The sequence below is a fragment of the Ailuropoda melanoleuca genome, chromosome 2, assembly GCF_002007445.2.
Source record: "Ailuropoda melanoleuca isolate Jingjing chromosome 2, ASM200744v2, whole genome shotgun sequence".
Lineage (NCBI taxonomy): Eukaryota > Metazoa > Chordata > Mammalia > Carnivora > Ursidae > Ailuropoda > Ailuropoda melanoleuca.
In genome coordinates, this window is record NC_048219.1 from 194674469 (window position 1) to 194700094 (window position 25626).

The following is a 25626-nucleotide window of genomic DNA, read 5'->3' on the forward strand; positions in this document are numbered from 1 at the left end:
CTCAGCCCCCATGCTCCCCCCCACATCCAGATGGAGAGGACCCGCAGCTCCCCTTCCACACCAGGTGTCCTTCCGAAGTCTAGGTCTTGGCACTCCAGTCTGTGAGTAGTTTTGCTGGCCCAGGATCAAGCCCATGCTGCCCACTCCTCTTTGCATCCTTAAAAACGTGTTTCCAGTTGCCCTTTTAAGCTGCTTCTCCCACTGCCTTCTCTCCTAACCCCCCCACACCCGCACTGCAGATTCATCTGTTCACTCGTGTGCCTGGCTGGCCGGGACTTGGAGTGTCAGGTACACGTCGGTCCTAGGAAGGTAAATAAAGCTTGGTATCTAGTATTTCCAGAATGGCTTGGAAACTCCGCGGAATTGACCCATCATCTTAGAAGATGAGCAAACTGTATTTTCTGGTTGGCAGGATCTCCGTGGGTGTGTAGGTGCCAGGCTGTGGGTCCCTCTGGTTCACTAATGTCATCAAGCCTCAGACAATCCGAGAGACCATTATGGCTGCACCTCTCCTCGCCGCTCTCCTCTCTCTCCCTCTCTCTCTCTTTTATTTTAGTTGTTTTTTTGGCGTAGCTCCCTCTATACTCAAAACTTAGATAATACGAAAACAAGTCTGGGGGCACCTGAGTGGATCTGCCTTTGGATCCTAGGATCCTGGGATCAAGCCCCACATCCGGCTCTCTGCTCAGCAGGGAGTCTGCTTCTCCCTCTCCCTCTGCTGCTCTCTGTCAAATAAGTAAGTAAAATCTTAAAAAAAAAAATAAATGAAAACAAATCTATGAGAAGGGGGTAGGGGGTACCAGCAGTACCGAATACTCCTCCTTTCACATTGGCTCACTCACATCCTCACGGTGAGAAGAATCCCACCTCAGATTTCTTTCCGTTCCTAACGAAGTCACAAATTCAGAACCACATAGATAATTTGGTAATTAATTTCTTCTTAATTAATAAGATAGTTTAATGATCGCTGAACTGTAATTTAAAACTGAGTTGAGACATTAGAGGATCTTTTATTTGTTACTGGAAGATTTACAACCCCTGGTGGCTTCCGTTATTTATGGGAGTTCTCCCCGTGGTTCCAGGGAGGGAGCCGTTCAGTGAGAGGAGCCCCGGACGGTACCTTCGGGGACAGAGGAGACGCATGCCATGGCCTCGTCCTCGGTTCCTGCTTTTAAGATATTTCCGTGGAGTAAAATTAGTCTCATGCTGCTTGATTTTTACACGTGTGTCTGTTGTAAACATTTTAAATACTATTTTTCTTAGATTCATTTATACTTAAAGTCCCATCTCTCGTTGCTTACTCGGGCTGGGCTTTCCATCTTTTCATCTCCCTTCCCCCCCTCCTCCCTTCCCTCCCATTATTGGTCTCAACGTGCCGCATACAGCTTTCCACAGCAGCTAAAGAATCATCTTCCTCAAGTTTGGCTCAATTTACACCAAATGCCCACTTGGCATCCAACTGGGGCTTTTCAGTGTTCGAGCGACGTGCTTTCAGTGCCGCCCACGGCTCCTCCCTGCTCCCTGCCACCCTCTACTTCCCGGCGCGGCCTGAGTGCGCTGGGGGCCCCCCGAGCCCCACTTACTCCAGAAGAGGCTGTGGCGTGTACACAGCCGTGCCGACGTAGACGAAGTGGACGTCGTAAAGGATGTAATAGTGTGGAATATTGAATAGTGCAACACTGCAAACTCTGTCGGCTAGGTACCTCTCTTGCACTGTGCAGTGAATTGGGATGAGGGGAGGTGAAGGGACAGGTCACCTCGGAGCCTGGCCACCCAGGACCTGTGCAGGGTGTCTGAGCAAATCACCAGTGAAGGAGAGACTGGGGAGGAGGGCTGCCCAGAGGAGCATTTGAGCAGATCTGTCAGTGGCCCGGTGATCTCTGGTGGAAACATTGGAGCCCCTGGTGTGGTGTGAAGAGGATCCCGCTCCTGGGTTGGGAGCTCGATGACCAGGTCATCCTTCTCTCTTCTCTCCCTGCCTCTGTCCCTGTCTTTGCTGCCTCACAGGTGTGCCACGTCAAAAGTTCTTGTTAATTGATTAATTCAAGCAAATCATTTAAACCAGAGAAGATAGCCTCGCTGATTAAATTTACTAACATTTATTGGATTATGCCAAAAATGTCATAATCCTTAATGAAACAAAAAAGCTTAATTTTGGATGTCGCAGAAGTCAGGCGGTGCCTGCAAACAGCAGCTCAAAGGCAGCCCCTGGTCCCTGCCATCTTTTGCAAGAGAGCAGGAGGCCAGACCTGCTGTGCACCGTCACACATCAGGCTTGGGGGTCTTTATTACATCGTCGTCTGTTGAGTGATTTCTGTATGCCAGGAGCTCGGGATCCAGGGGGAAAGTAGAGCTGAGCCCTTCAGCACGGCCCTGACCATGTGCACGTGCAGCAGTGCCACCGCACAGCGTGGGGAGACTCCGAGGGAGCCATGCTGGCACCTGAGGGTACTGGGGGTGCGGGGCCTCCACTGAGGATCTGGACGGTGAGGGGAGGTGGGGCTCCAGGTGGGGCTTGAGAGGGGATGGGAGGTGGAGAGGGGCGTGCTTGAAGCTTATCTGGGCTTCCTTCTGTGGAAACCAGAGGCAGACGGTCTTGCCCAGCAGGTTCCAGGCAGCGCGGGAGCCCCCCGCTCCTCCTTGAGCTCCGAGCACGCTGGCTCCCAGATTGCAGGGTTGAGAAGGGACAGCCTGTTGCCAGACAGAAGTCGCTTCTCACAGTGGGGCCGGCGCCTTTGCAGGGGGGGCTTGTAAAGAGGCCAGGAGTGTTGGGGCGGCGGGAGTCTCTCTGTGGGAGGAAACAAAAGTAGGCGACAGGCCATCTCGCTCAGGAGTTTCAGGTGTAAAGTCTGTCTGCCGGGAGCTGTTGAGGAACGGTGAGCGGAACGGTGCCATGGTAGGGTTGGCCTGCAGTGGACTGTGTTTTCGGGGCTGCAGGGAACAAGTCGGCTTTGGAAGCTGTTTCCGTAACCAGCCGTGGAAGAATGAGGCCTTGGACTGAGGCAGTGGCGGTGCAGAACTTGAGATTCTGGTGGTAGGATCAGTCATCTGTCATGTCCCTTCTGGCCATCCCTGGTGGGGGTCCAGTCACGGAGTTTGTTGGCAGAAAGGTGAGGCTCAGCATGGGCCACGTGGACTCTGAGGTCCATCCCAGGGAAGATACGTGGTTCTCAAATGCAAGAAGGGTTCAAAGCAAGGCTGTCCTTCAGATCTGGGGGCCACTGGCCGTGAGGTGGAGCAGACTGGCCAGCTGGAGGGTGTGGAGGTTAGGGAGGCTGAGGAAGGCAGCCTGGGAGCACCCACACGTAAAGAGCAGTGAAGGGGGCTGACGTTCCGGCAAGAGGAGGCAAGCCAGAAGTCAGTGTCATGGAAGGACGGGTGAATCAGGACAGGAGGGAACCATCAGCCATGCCAGGTTCTGCACAGAGGTCAAGTTAGATGATGGCCTCTAGTCAGTCACCAGTGGCCTTGGCAGTGACAGGCTCTGTCCCAGGGGTGGAGATGGAGCCAGGCTGCAGTGGTCAGGGGAACAGAGGAACAGTCCGGAAACAGAGGTTGGCCAACAGCTTGACCAAACCAGCATCGGCCGAGCATATCCTGGGTGCTGGTCACCAAGCTGGCTCTCTTACCTGTTATCCAAGTAAACCATGAAGATCGTGGTTAAAGTGAGGGCTCAAAGTAAAAGGATACATAGTCCCTGTTCTGGAAGAGGTAGAATCTCGTGGGGAGGCTGGTGGGGAAGTCTGTTCCGTTGCCACGTGGCAGTGCCCCCGCGACAGAGCCACGCCAGCGGCACCCAAATCCCAGTGCCCCGTCTGCTTTATCAGCCTCGTCCATGGCGCCGGGAGCTGTGCGGGTGAAGCGAGTTAGTAGACGGGACTGCGTGGCCCGTGGTCCAGGTATAAGCCACAACGACAGGATACAGCGTGGGGGGAGAGGCAGGCCTGACTCCCACTGTCACCAGACCTTGTGCTTTCCCTTATTCAGCGCAAATGATTTAAAAAATAAAGTCAGAGCAGAAATTGGGCATCATGCCAGGGTTTAATGAAGTCTTATTTGGGAACGATCGGTGAATCTTATTTTTATCACTAATTAAAGGTGCTCATTTACAGTAGGAAATCTTACATTTGTGGAGAAAGGAAATGTGCAACTCACTTTTCTTGTTGCTGTAGTTCTTGAATAAACTTTTTAGTGGAAGAATGGAAATATGTATATGAAAGTATAATTAAGTGTGGTTTAAAAAATGATTTCAAACTCATCACTCACATCAAGTGGGGGCCACTGCCAGCCCCCAGAAGCCCCTTATGCCCTGATTATAGATAGATCTTTTATCTGTTATCCAAATAAAATTTCCAAATTATGGAGGAAGTGACTTTTATTTTTTTATTTTTTTTTATTTTTTATTTTTAAAGATTTTATTTATTTATTTGACAGAGATAGAGACAGCCAGCGAGAGAGGGAACACAAGCAGGGGGAGTGGGAGAGGAAGAAGCAGGCTCATAGCGGAGGAGCCTGATGTGGGGCTCGATCCCGTAACGCCGGGATCACGCCCTGAGCCGAAGGCAGATGCTTAACCGCTGTGCCACCCAGGCGCCCCAGGAAGTGACTTTTAAAACAACATGGAGCATAGCATTAGTGTGAAATATCTGGATGCTAATGAAATTGGATTAGCAGTGTTGGGTAAAAGAGCAAACATTTCACTGTACAGGTGATGATACTGTTGAGGACTTAGGTGTAGCTTACGTCACCAAATGGTAAAATACGTCACCAAAATTGAGAAAACAGCACCTCCTTAATGAGAACGATTCCAGATTCTCAGCTCAAGTGATTGTGTTTGTGTTACTCATTTATTCACATCTATGTATTTATTTAAAACATGGAAGATGCTTCGTTTGTTGAATGAGCAAATGTAGAAGAAAGCTTGATAGTTAAAAATCGCCCGGCCACTAGAATCTGGGGTAATATTCAATGTTTTAAATCTTGTGAACATTCCATGTTGTAAACCTCATGAGTCGTTCATGATTATAGTATGTTCAGGAGAGCATTGCCTCCCTCTGGCATCCCACTGCCTGTGAGTTGTTGTGGGGGAGGCGGACTCGTCCATCCACCCGTGCATCCATCCATCTGTGCCTCCATCCCTCTGTCCATCCATCCCTCCATCCTAGCTACCCTGGGGCTGGCTCCTATGGGTTCACCCTGGCTTTAGCAATGTCATCTGAGGGATGGACCATGGCACCATCTTGGCAGGCAGTGGTCACCATAGCCTTTGCACAGCTGAACGATTCATCTTGGAAAGTGTTGAAGTGAAGCACACAGAGACACCACCCCTCAGTTTCACATCCTTGGGGCATTCAGCAAGGAACAACAGCAGCAGTTAACCAGAGGGGAGATTTTGTTTTTCACTCTGGCGGGGAGGATGGCCACACCTTATAAGACAGTCACTTGGCCTTCTCCATCCTCTCTTGCTGTTCTTACTCTGGAGTCACATGCTTGCATTGCTCGTCATTACTTTTCCCCTACTTGTATGAGTTATCCTAGGGCTCTAAAGCGGTCTGTTTTTGTTTTTTAGATTTATTTATTAGAGAGAACGTGAGCAGGGGGAGGGGCAAAGGGAGAGGGAGAGAACCTTAAGCAGACTCCATGCCCAGCACAGAGCCCAGCAGTCTTTATATTTTAGGACAAAATATTTGTAAATCATTTCCCTTTGCCAATTGTTTATCGAGACAGGAAGACAAAAATTATGGGGGAGGTGGGAAAATAGAACAAACAGGAATAAAAGTTCTAGTCAAGTAAAAACAGGACACTACAGTTCTTGGAAGTTGTCGCTTCGATTTATGTAATTGATGTGTTAGAACAATGAAACAGAAGAATTTAAGTACTTCACGTGTGGCTCATGTTTCGTACAGCTGTCTGTCACTCGGGGAGAAGCCCAGTGTAAAAACGTTCTCTGTGGCCATGAGCTCACTCCTTCCAGCCTCCAACCAGGAGAGGTGGAATGCTCATTTGCACGTAGAATTTCATAAAATGAAGATTTTATAACACATTTGACTTGTCCTAGAAAGTTTCTCAAATCTACCTTTCACACAGAAAACATCTACAGAAAATAACTACGGAGCTCTCCGAACAGCCTAGCTGCGTTCCATTCTGGCTCTGTGTGCTCTCTGCGAGCTGGAGGATTCTAGCGTGTGCGGTCATCCAACAGAGTAGCAGCTCTGAGGCTGGGAGTAAAACAAAAATGCCTCTGTGTTGATCATCAAAAACCCCCTTTCTCTCCCTCCTCAAAGTAAAAGTCCATTGGCGATCACCCCGACAGTCATGACTTTTGGTCTTGGGATTTCACTTTGCCTGCGTGACCCTTTGCAGCTGTTGGAATCTGAGCTTAGATTTTATTTCTGAGTTCACATAATGATTTTTAAAATGTTCTAATATACGTCTTCAAAGACCCCAGATCGATACGCCAATGGTTTTGAAATGACAGAATGCTGCGATATTCCTCTGTAATTTAAGCATGATTAGCTGATGAAGCTTGTGATCAATACACTGCGGGAAGATAAATTAATTGATATCATCCTTTCGGGGTAAGAGGCCCATTGGAGGCGGGATGTGACTAATGAACCTGCTCTTCGTCTCTGAGAGCCGTTTTTTACATCTTGCATTTTCGCTTCATCATATTTACACATTCATTTAGAGGAAAGCCATAAGCTGTGGACAAACCCGTTCCCTATTAAAATTTTGTTCATTCCGAAAAGAGACTGCGGACACTGTGGCGCTCCTTCAATGTTATAGCCTATCGCTGGGGACGACGGCATGTTGCTTTGCATGGGCGTCTTTAAAGATAGCGGCTCTCGGGACCAAGACAAGGATTGAACACCATCGAACTTCATTACAGCCGGTCCCCAAAGACACACATCTATTCAGACAAAAGCTGTAGTTATTCTGCAGTGACACCTGTCGGTGTGGGAAGAGTTTTCTTCTTGCGGACTTCCTTTCCAATTAAATGCAGCATGCTTTATCAGCGAGCCCATTTGCCAAGAGAAGTTATGGCTGGTTGAATTTAGATTCGTATTGATTAAGATAAACTTCCGATGTGTGTAGTAATGTATTTAAATAAAGTCTTTGATATAATTACATGTCCTATGCAGTAGCTTGTAAAGTTAAGAGTGATTTTTGAGGCTGTGCAAAAAATAGATTTTTGATTTTCAATGGGGAGGGGGTTGGTTAAATTACCTTGTTTTATTTAGGATTATTTTTGCTGCAAGTAACTGGAAAAAATCATAATGTTAGAATAATTTGAACGGGACAGGTGTGTATTTTTGTTTGTTTTGTTTGATGGTCAGGGCTTCTGAGGTGGTCAGGGCAGGGCTCCTGAGGCAGTTGGTGGAGCCGGAAGGCCAGCTCCTTCTGTCTTTGCCCTACCACGCGTGGCTTCTGTCCCCACCATGGCTGCAGAGGCTGCAGCTCTCATCTGTGCACTTTCAGCAGCAAGAAAGGGAAATATGGAAGGAAGAAACGGGCCAAGGGCAGCCCTCTCAAGGAAGATTCCTGGAAGCTGCCACATGACCCCTCGCCTGTCATCCTGCCAGCCAGCGCTTGCCTGCGTGGCCGCATTTAGCCGAGGTGCAAGAGAACAAGGTGGAGGAGGCTCTGCGAAATGCCATGTGTATTCCGGCGGTCCCGTGCCCAGCCCAAAGTCAGGAGCTCGGTTACTGTGGAGGAAGGGAGTAGTGGATCGTGGGGACAGCTAGCGGTCTCTGCCACATTCCCTGTATTTGGAAACCAGCCTCACATGGATCCCTTTTGTCTCCCATCCACTAGTTGCCCAGAAGATTGTGGCCACAAGGAAGAAGCAGCAGCTGTCCATCGGGCCCTGCAAGTCGCTGCCCAACTCCCCCAGCCACTCGTCCGTCTGTTCGGCACAGGTGTCCGCCGTGCACATAAGCCAGGTACGTGGGGCGGAAAGGCACGGCAGAACCAGGGAGCCGGCTGGTCCCAAGGGTTCTCTGAGCCAGTTCTGAGCTGGATCTTTTTTTTTTTTCCCTTTGGTCTTTTCAATTTTATAAATAACAGCATGTTGGTAATTGACTTCACATTTCCTTGAGAAACTGCTGTGGCCAAGTGGATTTTATGGGAATCATTTTTCAGTGTTTCCGTCTTCATGCTGCCTGTGTTATAAGGCATGCTGGCCTGGGCGGAGGCTCGAGGTGTGCACTGCTGTCTTTGCTGTTGATTTAAATTACCCTCCTTTGGTCCTGGTTCGGGTCCGCTCGTGGGTTGAACAGTTGCGGGTAAACCTCAGCGGCTAATCCCACTATGTGCTTAAATTCGGTAGCAGCCCTCAACTGTAATTACCATCTCCCTTAGGTTACATCTTTCCAGAGTAACATTTTGGCAAATTATGTATTTGGAAGCAAGCAAAATAATTGTCACTTTAAAGAACCAGACTCACGGCCTGCTAAGGAAACCATTGACTTGGTTTTGCTTGCGTGTGTGTTTTTAATTAACATATCTCCGGCAGGCGTTATATTGGACTTTTTTAAAAGGGTACAGCGAGAGGGTTTGGTATGGTGTTTCCACTTTCCTTGGGGAAGTCAGAAAGTGATGGCATTAACGGTAGGGGCCTGTGAAGGTGCACTGGAGGATGGTAGCTGTCTCCACTGTAGGCATCTCATTTTCTGTGAATCTTTAAATGTCTTCAAAAGTATTCAGATTTTCAGAGTGTGCATTGGGTTCTGTTGAGCCAAAAAGTGCTCTTTCCATGTCTGATTTCAGCCGTGAGGGAGCATTGGAGCCCATTCAGTTCAGCCGACCCCTTCATCTTTCAGAGGAAATAGAACATAATTACATTTTAATCCCCCCCCCCAATTTTTAAATCAAATGACTGAGACTTCTCTTTCTCAAGTCACTTTTCGTAGATAAAAACAACTTTATGAAATGATTGGTATGTTCTAGAATGAGGCCATGTTTTACTTGATACTAATCAACTAGCCAAGTCCGACCTGTCAGGCCTCCCTTCAGTGTGACTTGCTCACCTGTCACTTATGGCCCCGCAAAGGTGGTGGCGTGAGGGTCCTGGAGTGTGTTGTTAGTAAAACCTTGGTTTTCCATTGTTTCAGACCAGTAACGGAGGTGGGAGCTTAAGCGACTACTCCTCCTCTGTCCCGTCGACACCAAGCACCAGCCAGAAGGAACTGCGAATCGACGTCCCTCCCACTGCCAACACGCCGACGCCTGTCCGGAAGCAGTCCAAGCGCCGCTCCAACCTCTTCACCGTGAGTATCTTCCCCGGGGAAGAAATTTGAGTGATTCGGAGAACGTCAACCACTGTCCGTCTATTAGTTCCAGATGGTTTAGTGTTATTTGTAGAATCCAGACTAAATTAACGAGAATAGCACTGATTTCTGTGTAAGTCTAACGAAATGATGAGAAGCAACGGTTTGGGTACTGAGGCGAATGTGAGTTTCTCCGTGTGCAGGGAGTTCAGATGCATATGTTAAAATGAAGAGTGAGGGGCTCTATGAAGGTATTTATTATCTCGTGATTGTCCCAGTCTCTAGCGAGAGACTTCTCACTCTGGGTACAAGATGACAAAACTGTGCCAGAATTCCCAGACGTGTGCCTCTAACCTTCCCCATGGGCTGCATCAGCTCTTGTGATGCACGGACCCCCTTCTCTCGGGCTGGGGTGTCTGAGGATTTGCCACGGGGGGGAAGGGGGGTGGCTTCGGCACCAGGAACCTTCACTGCCTCTCAGAGGCTCCTTGACATGAGGCTCTCCGTTTGGACTTTCTTCAGAGTCATTTGTGGAGCATTTTAAGCCTGCAGCTCACCTCTCTGGGCTTAGGGTTATGAGGTCAGGATCTGCATGTGGGCCCCAGGCCTTTGTGGTTTTTAAAAGCTCTCTAGGGCAGTGGGGATGCAGAGAACCCCTAAACTAGTGAGGAGGCAAAAGTGCTCCGACCGCATCCCTTCCCTTGCACCCAGCAGACATTACCAGTCAATCACGAGCAGCTCTGTGGCTGAGCCCAGAGCTGCAGGCAAAACTGCTGGCCTGTGACTGGAGTCGTTTGACTTCAGAAGAACATTTTCCCTCCTGGGACCAGACCGTGCATTACAAGTATATGCTTTTCAACCACAGCTTTTGCTCCCTGGGGACACCTGGCAGTTTCTGGAGAAATTTTGAGTTGTTACAACTGGGAGCCAGGTTTAGTCACGGGTAGCAGCTGGGGTTGCCGCTGAATATCCTGCAAGCCCGGGTCAGCAATGCAGCACAGTCATCTGGCCCCTGATGGCAATAGTGCCCTGTTTTAAACCATTGGACTTCTCCTTTTGGGTGATTACTGCTGACTTAGTTGAAGATGAGTCCAGGATTTCCCGTGTTGAACTAAGGAAAGGCTCTGCAGGGGTGGCTGGGAGCCCCTGCTGACCAGCCACCTTATTTAGAGATGGCATCTGTGCTGTTGTATGTAGCTGCCAAGCACAGTAGACCCCCATGCCTTTCCTACCGTGTTCGAGGCAGTTTTCCCATTGGAGAGTCATAATTGCCAAGATCTGCTGCCGATGGACCCTTCCCTTTCCTTTGCTGATTGCCCTTGGCCACGTCGGTTCTGACGGACGCTGTTGCTGGGGTTGCCGAGCGAGGACCAGACAGACCAGACCCAGACCCCAGCCTTCAAGTTCCTTAGCCTCTCTGAGCTGGAAACCACAGCATTCTCTGTGAGTGGTGCTGCTGGAAGAATCCCCCATTAGGGTGAAGTGTCTTTGTGGGATGAAGTGTCTTTGTGGCGTGGATTTCAATTTTGTGTTGCCACCGTTGCAGCTGTGGAAAGGATTTCTGGCAGTGTGAATAAGCAAAGGCACTTGTAGGACTGTGTGACCCACAGGGAGGGAGGTGTTCAGCTTACAGAACGCAGGGGAATGCGTGATCTTGTTCTAAACTCGTACATGATGCAAGAGGCTTTCTTGTGAAATGATTCACACACCAAGAGTAACAGCAGTTCCCAGCTCGCCCAACACTGGCCGCACTTCTCTGCCCCCAGGCCGGGGCCTTCCGCCTGCTGAGGTGTCACCCGTTGAACGGGCTGCCAGCTCACTCGTGACTCATGGACCTGGGAATCCAATTTCCAAAGGCCCAGAGATGGTTAGTGGTGAGCGGGACGCCAGTGTACCTGGGCGGAGGGAGGGCTCCACACGGGGACCAGGGGGGCTTGTTTATCTTTGCCACACCTGTTAGGGCCTGTCGGGAGAAAACACGCAGGCTCACCACACCTTCCAGGGGCCATGTGTACTGGCCATCGGCTTTGGTTTCTATTCTAAGGAAAGAAGTGAGAGGCTAGGAAGTCTCTTTTAAAGGAGGGCTGTTTAGAGAGGGAGCTGCAGCACATACCCATTTCTACTCTTCAGAAGGTGGCTCTGGAGTTGGAATGTGCCAGAAAACATTATCCTGGACCCTGCCTGCTAGGTAACCATGACAACCCAGGTTGCATACAAAGGAGAAACTTTAAGGCAAAGAGGAATCAAAAATAATAATAACTCCATTAGCGAATACCTTCTTCCCCGCTACTGTCTTCAGAGATGGGTTTTCCTGTCTGTCAGGAGTAGTTCTTACCAAAGTCAACCCGCATCCCAGGCAAAGTATTTTTGGAGAAGAAGGAGGAGCAGAGGAGAACAAAGTGAGGCTTAAGTGTCCCCCCCCCGCCCCGCCCTGCTTCTCCAGGCTGAGCTTGAATGCGCGTGCAGTGCCCAGGCATCCAAAAACAGGCCAGGACCCCCAGCTGCCCAGGCCGGGCGGGAGATGTACAGAGCCAATAAAAACCCATCCTTATGGTTATTGAAAATCCCCATTAATTATATCATAATTAACGTGTGTGATGATGCCACAGCTGCCTGTAAACCTGGGCATTGTCACTGCTTACTCTCTCTCTTTCAGTGTTGGAAAACAGTTTGAGAGTAAACCGTCTCAGAAATTGAGTCCAGCCATGCAGCTGTTCTTAAAGGGAATACAAATTTGGGTTATGAAAGAAGCAAACACTACAGTGGGTTTGCATCATGGCATTTAAGGAAAAAGGCTAAAATCCCAGGGTGGGACCCAAATGTGGGTCATTACTGGGCTTGGCGTTGAACAAAACTGTGGTGGTGAGGTTGATGGTGATGTGTGGATATTTTTAAGTTCAAGATCTTAGAAATAGGAACTCCACTAGATGTCAGTGTCATCCAAGGAATGAGAAGAGGCAAATTAGTTTTGAAATTGTAGCAATTAAGAAACTAAATTCTCATTATTACAAGTTTGCACCTATTTTTAAATATGTAAAATTCATAGACTCTTCATCCCTGGCAATTGTTGGTAATTATTGGCTTAAATTGGGGAAATGTGTGTTTATTAAAAAACGTCTAGTAGGAGGACAGATATGCCCTAGGCCTAACAATCTTAGTAAAAATCCATGCAGACTGGGACTAACACTTAGAGGAAGGAGCACTGTCCACCTTATTTATTAGACCGTCATAAAGAGGCCAGAGTTAATTAAGTAGTGCACACATCATTTTTCAAATACTGCACTTATAAATTTTATAAACTAGACCCGTAATGTACCACTCTGGGCTCACGTTTTGCAGTCCCAGATGTTTATTTGCATATACGCACATTTTTAGACAAAAATCACATACACTCTTCACAAATTAGAACAAACTTCAAATCGCTCCCGTAGTAGCAAATTGTTATATTTGCAGTAGGAATTAATCAAAAGCTAAATTATATCTTGTTTTGCTGATTTCTTTGGGAAAAAAATCACTGTTTTGAAAAAGAAATATTAAAAGGCTGTGTCCATTCAATTTTTGGTTTTGTCATGTAGACTCTTAGAGGGGTTAACTTAGTGTAGTCATCCCAATGTACACGTGGTTAAAATGTTTTACTACAAAATATTTTCATGCAGAGACAGGAATAAAAAACACAGGCACATACTTACATAGGACTCATCAAATGCACTCATTTTGCCGCGGCTGCTGCTACTTTAAGAAATCACACATCTTGGGTAAAAGTTGAAGGCTTCCAGGTGTGTCTCCTAAATATAGGCACCACCCCCCCCTTCCCCAGCCCGGCTGGCTTCCTGCCTGAGGGTCAGCATCACCTTGAATTTGGTGTTTATCATCCATATGCACATCTTAAACTTACTCTAGTACAAGTCCATCCCTGGGCACTGCCTTGCCGCTTTTCAGACTTTAAAATAACACTGTCATTTACATGATCCTTTTAAAAGCTCCCCATCATGCCCACCGATACCATTAAACAGCCAAGCATTCCCGGTAAGCACAGTATGAAAAGATCCCCAGAAACCCGCTGTAAAAATAAGGCAGCAAAGTTGACGGTATGAACAGCACCATTTGTGTTCTGTCTGTGGTGGAGGAGAGCGTGGGTCCTGTCACGCTGTGTCCTAGTCAAAGGCTCACAGTGGGGTGAAGGGGGAAAGCAGGCTTCTGTGTGATAGTGCGGGCTCCTGGCAGCGTTGCTTCCTGTCCCCGTACCCAGGTAGTTGATGGCGTGTCCCTCCATGGCTTCTTGCATCACGTGGGGAAAGGTAAACATTTGTGCAAAGAAGGAGGTGATAACGAGACTATCTTTAACCTTTCTTTCTTCCGTATTCGGGGCTGGCGAGGGTCACGGTCTCTCCCCGGGCTCACCGCTGACCCCCGCGCTGAGCGCAGTCAACTCTTGTTAGTTTCCAGTTGCGGGCGTTTGGCTGGTCCCCGCGCACCGTCACTCGTGACACACACAGCTGGTGCCCAGAGCCGCTTTGTACCGGAGGATTTCACGGAGCGGTTTCAGCACGAGCAGAAGGATGTGCTGTGGGCAATGTGGTCTCCGGGCTAGCAGAAGACTCAGGAGATCTCACTGCAGATTTACGTGTGCCACAGTGTTTCCTGTCTAAGGGTTTGTCTCCGTGCAGTTGGGTGTCCGTTGCATTGGCAGGCACCGCAGCCTGGGGTGGGGGGAGAAGTGATCTTGGGGCGGGGGTGCGGCAGACCCTTCTGCCAGCAGCTCAGCACGGCACCCGCCCTGAAACGTCTGTGTCCTGGCTCTCTCCGCCAGAACCTTATAGTCGTCAGGGAATTTCTGTGCCATTTTGGTGGTGAAGTCTTCCTAACTTTCACGGTCATTCACGTCAGTGCATGCGATCAGACAGAGTTTGGTCCTCTGGCAGCCTGCTTCCCTGGAATCTGGGAGTCCTGCTCGGAGAACAGAGAGACTGGGTGGGGGGCAGATGTGCTGCCTTGAGGAAGATGTTAATTTTTTTTTATGTTTGTTTTGTTAATTATTCTGGTTAACAGAGAATAATGAAGGTGGATTTTCAAATTTGGAAATTTGGAATTCATCAAATTCCCAGAGTCCCATTAATGACCTCTGTTGATTAAAAAAAAAACAACAGGTTTTTTGTATCATCATTGGGAGCTTTCAATCTTCTTTTACGAATAGAAACCTGAAGTTCCAGTTTGCCCGCGCATTAAGATGTGGCAGAAGGAGATTTGAGGGCTATTTCATAGCTCTAACTGAACATTATTAATTAAAGAATTAATTAAAGAGAAAAGGGAGCCCCTACCCTGTAGCTAAAATTCATGACAAGGAATCATTAAGTATTTCCCATTTTCTCCCAGCCCACACGGACAAACTCTGTCTTACATTTTTCTGCAACTTTCTGTTTGTGGCTTTTTCATTTCCCATTACCTCGTTCCAGGCTTTTCTACCACCCTAAAGAACAAAAGCGGACAGTGCCTTGCACATAGTAGGTGTTCAGTAAATGTCGGTTCTCACACGCATCAAAGTGGGCTGTTTGCTAATGAGCACACATGCTCCCTGAAGTGCCACGTCGGAGTTCACATGGTGGGGACTTTCTTACACCCCGTGACACTGCCCCTTTTAATATTAAAAAAAAAATCGACTACTCTGTCTCACACCCTTTGAAACTGGATTCCATTAGCTCCTCGCTGCAGCACTGGACACCACGAAGTCTGTTCATTTCATATATCATCTCAGATTTGAAAAGCACATGAAAATATTTCTCCATTTTCAATATTGCGTGAGTAATGTTCCCATTGAAAAGTAATGGAGTGAAGTTGTCACTTGTCAGCACAGTTATTAAGGAGGACGAGTTTCAGGTCTTTCTCTCATAATAAAATAAATCTGTCAGAAAATCACTGTGCTCACACTTCCTCGTGCCGTCCGGAGATGGAGGCTGAGCTTTGGTGCTCCTTCCGCTTCCTGAAGTCGCCGTGCGCTCGGGGTCGTGGCTTCCCTGGGTGGCACGTGGCCGCCTGCCCGCTCCTGGGCGGGTCACACAATGTCAACAACGCCGCCAAGAAGACTGTTCTGCGCACTGGCAGACGGAGCTGCTCATTTTTCCCCAAGTACTGATGTGTTGTTGAAAAAGAGATTTTCAACTTTTTTCCCCCTTTGTTATTTTTTGTGGTGTGGTAATGCTAGTTTGACTTTGAATGTGTTGCTTTCTAACCGTCCAGAAGCAATGAAAAAAAAAAAAGTTCCCGGCACCTTGGTACGAATGAAGTTTGCACCGTTAAATTGCTCTGCTCCGTCGTTCGTAGAACGTAAAAATCCTTCAGACGTTAACTCTACGTACACGTGTGTGTGGAAGGTTTCCCCAGCAAGCCGCGCGAGGCCCGTTCTCCTCGGCTCGGTTAGCTGCGGCTGAGACTGTGCTTTCCTGTTGGGCGTCACTTCCCTATACGGTCCATCGGTTTCTAGTGATTGAATCTTGAGCCCTGTAAGAAGGAATTAAAAGGTAATTTTGTGGAGGAAAAGTAGGGGGGAAAGTTTAGAAAATTCTCCGTAAAACGATGGGTCAGTGGGAACGAAGTACTCAACAGCTCGCTGCTCGGCTGTGTGTGCCCACGCCTGCGTCGTCCGTGGCTTCCGGATAGGGATCCGCAGTAACTGTCGGGACGAGGGCAGGCCAGCAGATCCGTGAGCCACGGCAGCCCTTACCCAAATGCTAACTTTATTTTTGCTTTGCAGTCTCGGAAAGGGAGTGACCCAGACAAAGAGAAGAAAGGCCTGGAGAGCCGCGCGGACAGCATCGGGAGCGGTCGAGCCATCCCAATTAAACAGGTATGCAGCTTCCCCCTTTTCTCCCTTCCCGGAGCTGGAGATGCACCTCGGGTCTCTCCTTGCTATGATGCCGGCTCGTGCGCCAAGGTTTGTTTGATGTGCTCTGTTGATGAACGTACAAGTCACTCACTTGACATCAGTTAGAAGAGGTTCCTGTGTGTATTAAAATAGGGTCATTAGAATAAGAAGAGGGAAAACTGTGACAACAGATCTAATGAAGTGCAGTCTGCCCGCTGCATATGGAGTGTGTTTCGAGGCTGAGCTGGCTTCAAAGGCTGCCTTTGTAGCTCGGCTTTGATTGGGCCACTGGCCGCCAGTCGACAGGGGTAAATCAGATCGCCGTACAAGAGCCCCTTGTGATCACAGGAATAGCCCGATGTGGCCCTAATTTGCTCTCGCAGACGGACATCTGAACACTGTTTCAGGCTGGTTTGTAACAACGAGGCAATTAGTTGTGATAATCATAGCCGGTGTGTCAGCTGCGCGCTCTTGTTTGTAATTTGCTAATGAAGGAATTGTAACTTTGATTAGGTTCAGTTTCATTTAGACCTTATTATATAAAGGAACATTTACAGCTGTAATGTGGGGCCTTAATTAAACTTCCTCATTACACAACAGGACTTGAATTCAAGCATTTGTTTTGGCCTATGTCGCTAGCCTGGAATAGGTTTTCATTAGCCCAGAAACCGGGTACCAAATTACTTTATGTCTCAAGTAAAATGGGAATTCACGTGACGTATTTTGCTATTACAGTTCCAAGGAAAATAAAAATAAAGACTTCGACCCAGCACTGTGGCTCCTGGAAATAGCATCTTTTACTTTGTGGAAGAAGTCCAATTGATTTAGAGTGCATTCTGCTTGAGAGAGGGGAAAAAAAAAATCTGCGGGCAGGATAATAGCTCTGCCTGTTAAGAACATGGCTGTGACCAGTTTGTCCCTCTGGGTGATTCCTGTTTGCCGGCTTCTTTCGTGGGCAACCAGACAGTTTTCCGGACCCTTCCGGGACTCCGGTTGGCACCGGCTGCCCTTCCAGGGCTGGAGTCAGTGTACAAATACAGTGTCAGCCACCTGAACCAAGCAGGAACGCAGCGATGGCCGGGGCCGGGTGGTTTCAGCGTGGACGGATGGGAACAGGTTGGTAAGGGCCCGAGCAGGGACACCGGAAACATTCAGATCCCGGGCCACAAATGTGCAGACTGGCTCCGGGCGCCATGGAGAAAAACCCTTCTCCCTCCGCTTGGCTGGGGGGTGATGTCCTCGCTCTAAAATGTTTTTCTTACTCTCGAGGTCCACACACATCATTGCTTATTCTTTTCTTTGTGTGCCTTCATTTGTACACCAAGCTGTCTACAGGAGGTGATTTTAACGTGTGATTTTTCTATTGATTCTGTTTCAACTGGAATTATGAAAATCATTTAACTCCTTTTCTCTCATTTAAAACATGGGTCCTGGGACATTTCCTGTTGGGAATATTAAAACTGAATTCTAGATACCGTTTCCTTGATTGACACCTATTGTCAGGTGGGGGTGCCGCCCTCCACGCGGGCGGGGCAGGCCCCTGGCATAATTGGAGCCTTCCCTCAGTTCATACCCTGCTCATCTGCAGAGGGGGCCGCTGTACAGGCTAGGTTTTCAATATGTGCGCCGACTGGAGTTGACCATCAAGCGTAAAATGAGTGTTATCCAGTCTTTGGAAGCCTTTCAATTGTGAACGTTCAGAATAATCTTGTTGAAATCTAAATCATGGTCTGATTTCCCGAGGAGTCGTGGTTCAGAAGCACGCTCAGATCCTTGTCCTTCGTGGCTTCCCCCACATGCAGCCATGGGCAGATTTCCTCCTAGAAGTGCACACCTGTCAGATCTGAGTCTCCTGTGGCAGAACCTTCCAGGCCTCAGATTCCTCATCTGTGAAATGGGCCCTGGATGATAATCAGAGTCCCTTGAAACACTGGGATGTGGAGATTCCAGAGAGATTTTTTTTAAGTTCCAGCAAAACTGGGTTTTCCAATTAGTCATGCTCAGGGCACCTTTGTTGGAGCTTTTCTGTGGGTCGCAGGGATTGATGTGGGTTTATAGATGGTCCTACAGATTTATCTCACATGCCCATGTGTGCCCGGTTTGTAAAGGATCGAGATCGTTAGAGACCGTCTGAATTCCTAACCCTCCCCGAGTGGTGACTTCAGCTGGCGGAAATGAGAAGCAGGAGTGCAGAGGAAGGAGCCAGTAGCCGGCATGTTCTTTCTAGACACTGGCCAGACCTGTTGTCGAGGAAACGAACGGTTAGATGAGTGCTTAATATTAGTTAAGTGCTTTTCATATAGCGTCCCCATGAACCCTCCGCACTGCCACAGGTGAGGTAGCTGTGGTGTCCTTGCTTTAAATGGGCAGGGGGAGCGCTCCAGACCAGGCCGCTTAGGGAAGCAATGGGGCCAGGATCTGGACCCCAGCCCCTCACCCCAGCACCTGTGCTATCTCCACAGCCAGTTGGGAAAAGCCTTCAGACAGCTTGGAAAGCGGAGTTATGTGTTTTAAATTAAACGAGTGAGCCCTGACCTCAGACAGATACATTACGCCTATGTAGAGAAGAAACTTTCAAGATGGCCAGCCACGACATATTTCTCCGGGGACCATGGTGTCCCGCTCATGTGCTGCAGGCCTGGGAGGGCTCGCTTTGCCCCACCTTGGTTTCCTTTGCTACCCTGCCCTTCTCCCCAGCGTGGGCCCTTGGCCTTCCCACACCACGTTCAAGACTTGTTCTGCACATGGGAGCCCCATATCCCGGCTCATGGGTCTGTTGCCCCTCGGCAGAGAAACTGTCCTGGATCCTCAACGACCCCCCAGGGGCTGGTGATGGTGATGGGTCTGGGACCGGCCAGTGTTTTTGATCATCGCAGACTCTTTCTTCCCCCTCCTCACAGGAATCTTGTAGCAGCTGGTTTAGGACACAAACAAGGCGGCCTGCAACACGCTCTGCCCCCAGACTCATGTTTGTCCAGCTTGAATGTGTTCCAGTGGATTATTTTAACCATGCTTTGCTCACGTTCTGCGGCTCGTTCATTTTGAGAACAGAGGCCTCTTCCCCCAGTGTGGGAACTAGCTGGATCATGCAAGGCAGGAATTCCGTCTCTTCTCCTTTGCCCCCGTTAAAGATTCCTCATCAAGAATATGACTGATTTTCTGCAAAATGACTTCATTTTTTGAGGATCGGGGCCCACCTCTCCTTTTTTGTCCTTTCTGGGGCCTTGGAGAATTGGTTCAATGAGTTCTATTTTTCCTTCTTTTTTTTTTTTTTAAACTAATAAGATAAGGTCTGTTCGAATAAAAATTAAAAAGCAAAGCAAGAAAAATAAAAAAAGCCAGAGGCCCGGCTCAGCGGCGAGTGGGCTTGTCACGTATTAATTTTTCATTGCTGTGGAGAGTTGTACATACATAATCACTTGATTGCAGTGGGAGTTAGGGAGCTCCTATGGTGTCATTTGCATAAATCTTGTTAAGTCAATGGCAGTTAATGAAGTACAAATGAGCCCGGAGAAGGTGACATGCAAATCGTGGGTGGCAGATGGGAGGTCTGTTTGGGGGACGGCAGCTGTGTGCTCTCCTTTCTTTCTTTCCCTTTGGCATTTTTTAATCTCTATATTATAGTACAGATCCGCAGCCTCAGCCCTGGCCTCTCCCCTTCTCGGCGGACTCCCAGCCAGAGCCAGGCCTCCTCTCGCCCCCGCAGCACTCGCTCCGCGGAAACAGACCTAACGGCCTCACCTCGCCTCCCACTTCCTAACATACACTGGGGTGTATTTGAATCTTTTAGAATCTTGGTCCACTTGTCTTATCATGCTTACACAACTGAGAATACATATTTCACTTGGTGGGACAAACACACCAGCTTCTCACTAAATACTTGGAGAGAGTGTGTTGTCTCCTGGAGGACTTTGAAGAATGAAAAAGAGTAAGAAATACTGTCTTTGCCTCATTATGCTTCCTTGTGGGAGTCTGGTCTTCCCCCTTGACACAGGCCAGCAGTGTTTATCCAGCATGACCCCCTTTGCACATGCACTGTGGGCCCTAAGTGGGGCAGGCATCCCAGGGTTGGTCAGAAACGAGAGGTTCTGAAAGTAGACGGGCGCCCTCTGAGTCAGGCTGCAGCAGAGACCCCTGCCCGTCGGTGAGGACCCCTCAGGCCTGTCTCAGTCATCACTAGGGATCCCTCGCCTGCTGGTTTGTGTTTACAGCTCCAAGTGCCAGCAGGCCTCACTGTGAACTTTGAGAGATTGATGGGCAAAACATCTGCTTCCTGCTTTCAGAAGTTTTTTTTTTTTTTAATCTGTTTCATCAACTCGGTGATATTTGAGAGAAACTAGTCTCTGTGGACTTCGAAGAGAGGCAGGCAGAGAGGCGTGTGTGGGCAGCCTCTGCTTGGTGGCCGCTGTGGCGGTCCCTCGGGAGCCACGGGGGCGTCGGTGCTCACGCTGCGTGTCCTGCTGAGCACTCTCCCAGTCTCGGGCCTGCGAGGGGGCGCTGCAGGCCGAGGTCAGCACACTTAGGTTTGGGAAGGATGCCCCAGGGATACATCAAAGGCATGAAATGTCCTCCGAACACCTGTCTTTAAGTCTTCACTTTGACCTTGAACCTGGATGTCATGGTCCCCCTGGAGGAGGGTGGACGCTTTTCAACAGCCACCTGAAGTTACCAGAAAACCCTCCCCAAGCCCTCAGCCAGGCCCACCTGCGTGGAACTTTCTGGTAGCACTCTGCCACTGGGCCTGGGAACGTTTGAAGCAGTGCTTGATTTTGATTCTCAGCTGAGTAGAAAGAAGCAATTGTCAAGTAAGTGAAAGGCACCTCTGGAGTTAATCCCCTGCCAGCCTGCCGCAGGCCGCTGACCTGTGTTGTCTGGTACCTGGGATCAGCCCCCGGGATGGGGGGGGGGGGGGGGGGGGCTGTGGGGGGGGCTTGTGTGGTGCTGGCAGAATAAAAGCCACCTAATGACGCTCACTTTAACCTCTCCAAGTTTGATACTGGTCACGGTTGGTCAACTGCCAGCCAGTGCTTTCGCAGAGGAGATAAAATTGAGGAGCGGGCTGAAAGTTCTGGGGGGTATGGAAGAGGGGGGCCCTGTTCTCCCCCCCAGGAGCACAGCAGGAGCTCCCTCCTGGGGTCCGTCCTGCCCTCTGAGCGCAGTGTCTACAAGGTCTTGGCATCACGGCTCCTGTCTGTCAGGCCTGACCACAGAGGAGCCAAGGTGAGCGAAAGGCGCCCTGAGAATATGCTGTTCACCCATGTGGCAAATCAGCTCTGCCCGGGCATCGGGGGCCCATTTAGTTCCCCAGAAGCAGATAATTTACTGGCGTGGACCCCAGTGCCCTGAAAGCTAATTTACCTCACTTGGGTGAACAACTCCCTGAGAGTATTGCATCTGGCCTGGCTCACGACAGACTAAGCCAATTACGATTATTAATTTAATGGGTCAGGTGGGTGCATCACATGCTTTTAATTTGACTCCTCAAATATCAGACTGTCATTGGAAAAACAGTTCAGACTCTCTGGATGCCTGCGTAGGAATTGACAATCATCTGTCTTGGACTAAAGAGGACACCCCCACCACCACCCCGGACCCCTTTGGCAGCGTGGGTGGGTGATAGGGTGGTCCAAACAGAATGCCTGAAGAAACTGCATTAACCAAAACACAGAATCCGTCATTTAAATATAAATCTGCAAAGCAATTTAAAACGCAACTCCCCTTAATCCCGCAGGCTGTAGGAGGGTGACACAGAGCGGTGTGCACCCAAGTGCTTTGTATGCCATAAACTGCCATGCAGACATAATGTTCTTCCCAATAAGGCTCAATGTGTCCTCTGTGGATCCGTAATCCAGGAGCTGGGATAATATCTGACTAAGTGATTCATTTCAGCAAAACGTTGTTTATTTTCTTTAAAAGTTCAACAGTGATGGTGAAGCCCAATTCCCCACGAGCTCAGCAACGCAAGCTCACACACAAATAGAGGAAAGTTCCCCAAAGCCAGCGCTGGCATGAATCACTGGAGTTTATTTTTGTCTGGATGAATCAATAAGGTATTTGTTCCGGGAGTTATTTCTCATCAGACACAGTCAGCTTGGAACAGTCGCATGCTCATCCCATGTAGACGTGCTCTGGGTACCCTGCTAGGGGCTCAGGGAAACGCAGGAGTCTACCAGCCAGCCAGGGCTCAGACACACAGTGAAGACCTCACCCCAGGACTGGCAGATGAGCGTTGGAATGGAGCTGTGTGGCAGGGACTCTGGGAGCCCCAGGAGCTGAGGAAAGATGGATTCTCCTGAGCTGGAAAGGTGTGGGGCTGAGGACGGAGGGTGACGTGGAGGTGGGGGGCAGGCAGAGGCTGTTGCCAGAGGCAGGAGGGGCACAGAATGAGCAAAGTGGCGGGAAGGAGGGGTGCTGGGAGAGGCTGTGACGAAGGCAACCTGGAAAGCCTGGGGTGTCCCGTGGCCAGAGGCTCTGGCTGGCCTTGAGGGGATGTTGGAAGGGGTGTTGGTTTCCCTGTGTCTCCCAGGGGCGCCATGCTATGTCTCCACAACATGGCAATGTAGGGGTGTGAGACTGAGGACAGTACAAAGCTCAGGGCTCCAGGCCCCCCCACCCCCCATCCCGGGGACAGCACCTGCAGGGCAGTGTCGCCGAGGACCAGAGCAGCCTTTCTTTTGTAGAGCAACCCTTGGCCACTGTTCTCTCTAATCCGAGGGTTTCTTCCTTCCGGCTACTTTATCCCGTAGGGTTTGTGATGATGGGTAATTGTAATCCGTCAGGGTATTAGCAGTCGCCAGCACTTAGTATTTCTGAGTGCCAGAGACCGTCTCCATTCGACAGATGAGGAAGGAAGGTTCGAGGAAAAAGTAACTTGCCCAGCGTCACACGGTGTGTCCGTCTGCAAGGACCGTCCTGACAAAGAACCCAGACGAGGGGCTTCAGCCACACTGATTTCTAGAGACTGTAAGTCCAGGGTCAGGGTGCTAGCAGCATCTGTTGACGGTGAGGACTCTCCTGGGCTTGTGTGTGGCTCAATTCCGCTCTGTCTTCACGTGGCCTCTCCTCTGTCCATCGAGTCCTGGGTTCTGTTACTCTCCTCCCGGCCACTGGTCGGCCTGGAGGAGGGCCCCGCCCTTATGACCTCAGTTAACCTCAGTTACCTCTCTAAGGACCCTGTCTCCAAGTATGGTCACACTGGGAGTTAGAGCTCCAGTGTCTGGACTTGGGGGGCACATAATTCAGCCATAACGTGGGGCTGATTAATAACAGAGCCGGGGTAGGAGCTCGGGTGTGTGTGACTGCAGGGAACACTTGCAGTCATCTCTCCTATAATAGTCTTCGGCCTTAGGCCTTCCTAATATTACAAGGGAAGGCCGCTGTGTTCCTGTCCATACGTTTGAGAATTGAAAGAACCTACTCTATGAGGCTCCATGTACTGAATGATAAACATACAGTAGTCAGAATATTCTGATTAGAGGGTGTAGCATGAATCCTCCGAAGTGGCAGTAAAGCAAGAATCTGAAGTAAACCTTGTGGGAACACACCCTTTCACGAAGCATGTGCAGTACCTTTTAGAAATTCAGGCAGTGGAGACCCTTCCGGTTGGTTTTAAAAAGAAAAGCTGCAATAATCCGTGATTTCGTTGGGGCTTTCCCTGTGCAGAGTGGCTCCTAGGGACCGTGGGCACTTTCAGGCCTAGAGCCAGGATGGCCAGGAAAAGCATGTTCAGCAAGTGCCTGCCGTCCTAGAGTTCATCTTACACACGGCTTCCCTTCCAAAAAAACCAAAAAAATCCTTCATGTCCACAAGTTACCTAACCTATCACAGTGCTGTGTGTTTTATTAGTTTATCGCAGGTACAAGAGAAAGCGCTCAGAGAACACGTCATTATTGAAGGAAAGGTGTGGCGGGGGCACAGTGACCTCACCGCGAAGGTGATGAGGGGCTGTAAACCCTCAACCATGGGCCCCAGGTTTGCACATACACCCTGCAAACCGATGTCTGCCGAGACGCCTGAGAAAATCATAGCATCACGATCTCATTTCAGCTTGGCTTCGTTGAGCAGCTCCCGCTGGAGGACTCTCGTTCTCCACATGTAAGAACGCAGAATGTGGACTAGGACTTCTCCCAAGCTGGCTTTTGTCCTTTGTGAGTAGAAAGTGTGGAAAACAAGTGAGCGCCTCCCCTCCTGGCAGGAAGAATCACACTGGCCATCAGAAATCCGTGTTCTGTATAAAAACAGCAGCAGTGAAACTCGGTGGGCCGTTTGGCTGCTGGACTGAACACTTCCCCAAAAACCATTGGTGGGCCTCTGGCTGTATCATCTGGTGCCCCAGGCATTTCCTGGGGGCTCCTGGCCCCTGCGTATGCTCCCTGCCCACAGTCCGAAGTCCTAGAGAAGGTGACCTTGTAAGTCTTCCCAGCCCGTCTCAGGAAAGACGTCAGACCGTGATGCTTTGGTGTTTTGTTTTGTTTTGTTTTAAGATTTTATTTATTTGAAAGAGAGAACACGACCAGGGGGAGGGGTAGAAGGAGAATCAGACTCCCCACTAAGCTGGCAGCCCAATGCAGAACTCCATCCCAGGACCCTGGGGTCATGACCTGAGCCAAAGGCAGACGCTTAACCAACTGAGCCACTCAGCCATCCCCAGGCAGTGAAGGTTTTATCAGAGTTTTTTTTTTTTTTTTTTTTAAAGATTTTATTTATTTATTCGACAGAGATAAAGACAGCCAGCGAGAGAGGGAACACAAGCAGGGGGAGTGGGAGAGGAAGAAGCAGGCTCATAGCAGAGGAGCCTGACGTGGGGCTCGATCCCATAACACCGGGATCACGCCCTGAGCCGAAGGCAGACGCTTAACCGCTGTGCCACCCAGGCGCCCCTATCAGAGTTTTGAGTAGCAAAAACACCCTTTCCTTTCTTGCATCTCACAAGGGGACTTATGTCCAACTGACTTACCAATGGCCAGGTCTTCAAACCCTTGGTATGAAAGCTGACACTGTAATTAAATATGTAGCCATTTGGTGAAATAGTATAAAACGGGCACGGGAAGGGCTTAGGCCTGGGAAATATATTTGTAGTTAGGATGCTTTTATAAAGTACCTAATATCATAAGTATGTTTGTAGATTGGCAAAAAAAAGGATACATTTTTTTAAAAATGTACTACTAACACCTCAGGGCCTTCCCAAACCTTGTCTTCCCCAATTCAGGGAGACCTACACACCGCTGTGGTTCAGTGCTCACATTTCCACCTGCTTCAGACGTCCACACGATGAACCAGACAGATGATAATTGTTAGGTTTTCATAGCAGCGCTGGACCCCTTCCTTGGTGCCTGTTGTGCGTCGGTCACTGTTAGATGCTTCAGTTGTATGCCCTTATTTAATTCTCTGTCAGACTAGGGCACAGCTTCTGCCAAGAGGAGACGGGAAGTCCAAGGCTCAGTGGGGTTAAGTCCTACAGCAGATGAGGTTCCCACACTAACCAGTGTCAGAGCTGGG

General features: G+C 49.3%; 1 protein-coding gene across 11 annotated transcripts in view; it reads left to right on the forward strand.

Annotated features, from left to right (window-relative positions):
• AGAP1 (ArfGAP with GTPase domain, ankyrin repeat and PH domain 1) overlaps positions 1-25626 on the forward strand; it is a 546965-nt gene that overhangs the window by 265275 nt on the left and 256064 nt on the right. For all 11 annotated transcript variants that reach the window (XM_034655451.1, XM_034655453.1, XM_034655455.1 and 8 more), the window contains 3 exons: positions 7816-7943; positions 9114-9269; positions 16018-16110. In XM_034655451.1, the coding sequence (XP_034511342.1) occupies positions 7816-7943; positions 9114-9269; positions 16018-16110 (377 nt within the window). The remainder of the gene's footprint in view (positions 1-7815; positions 7944-9113; positions 9270-16017; positions 16111-25626) is intronic.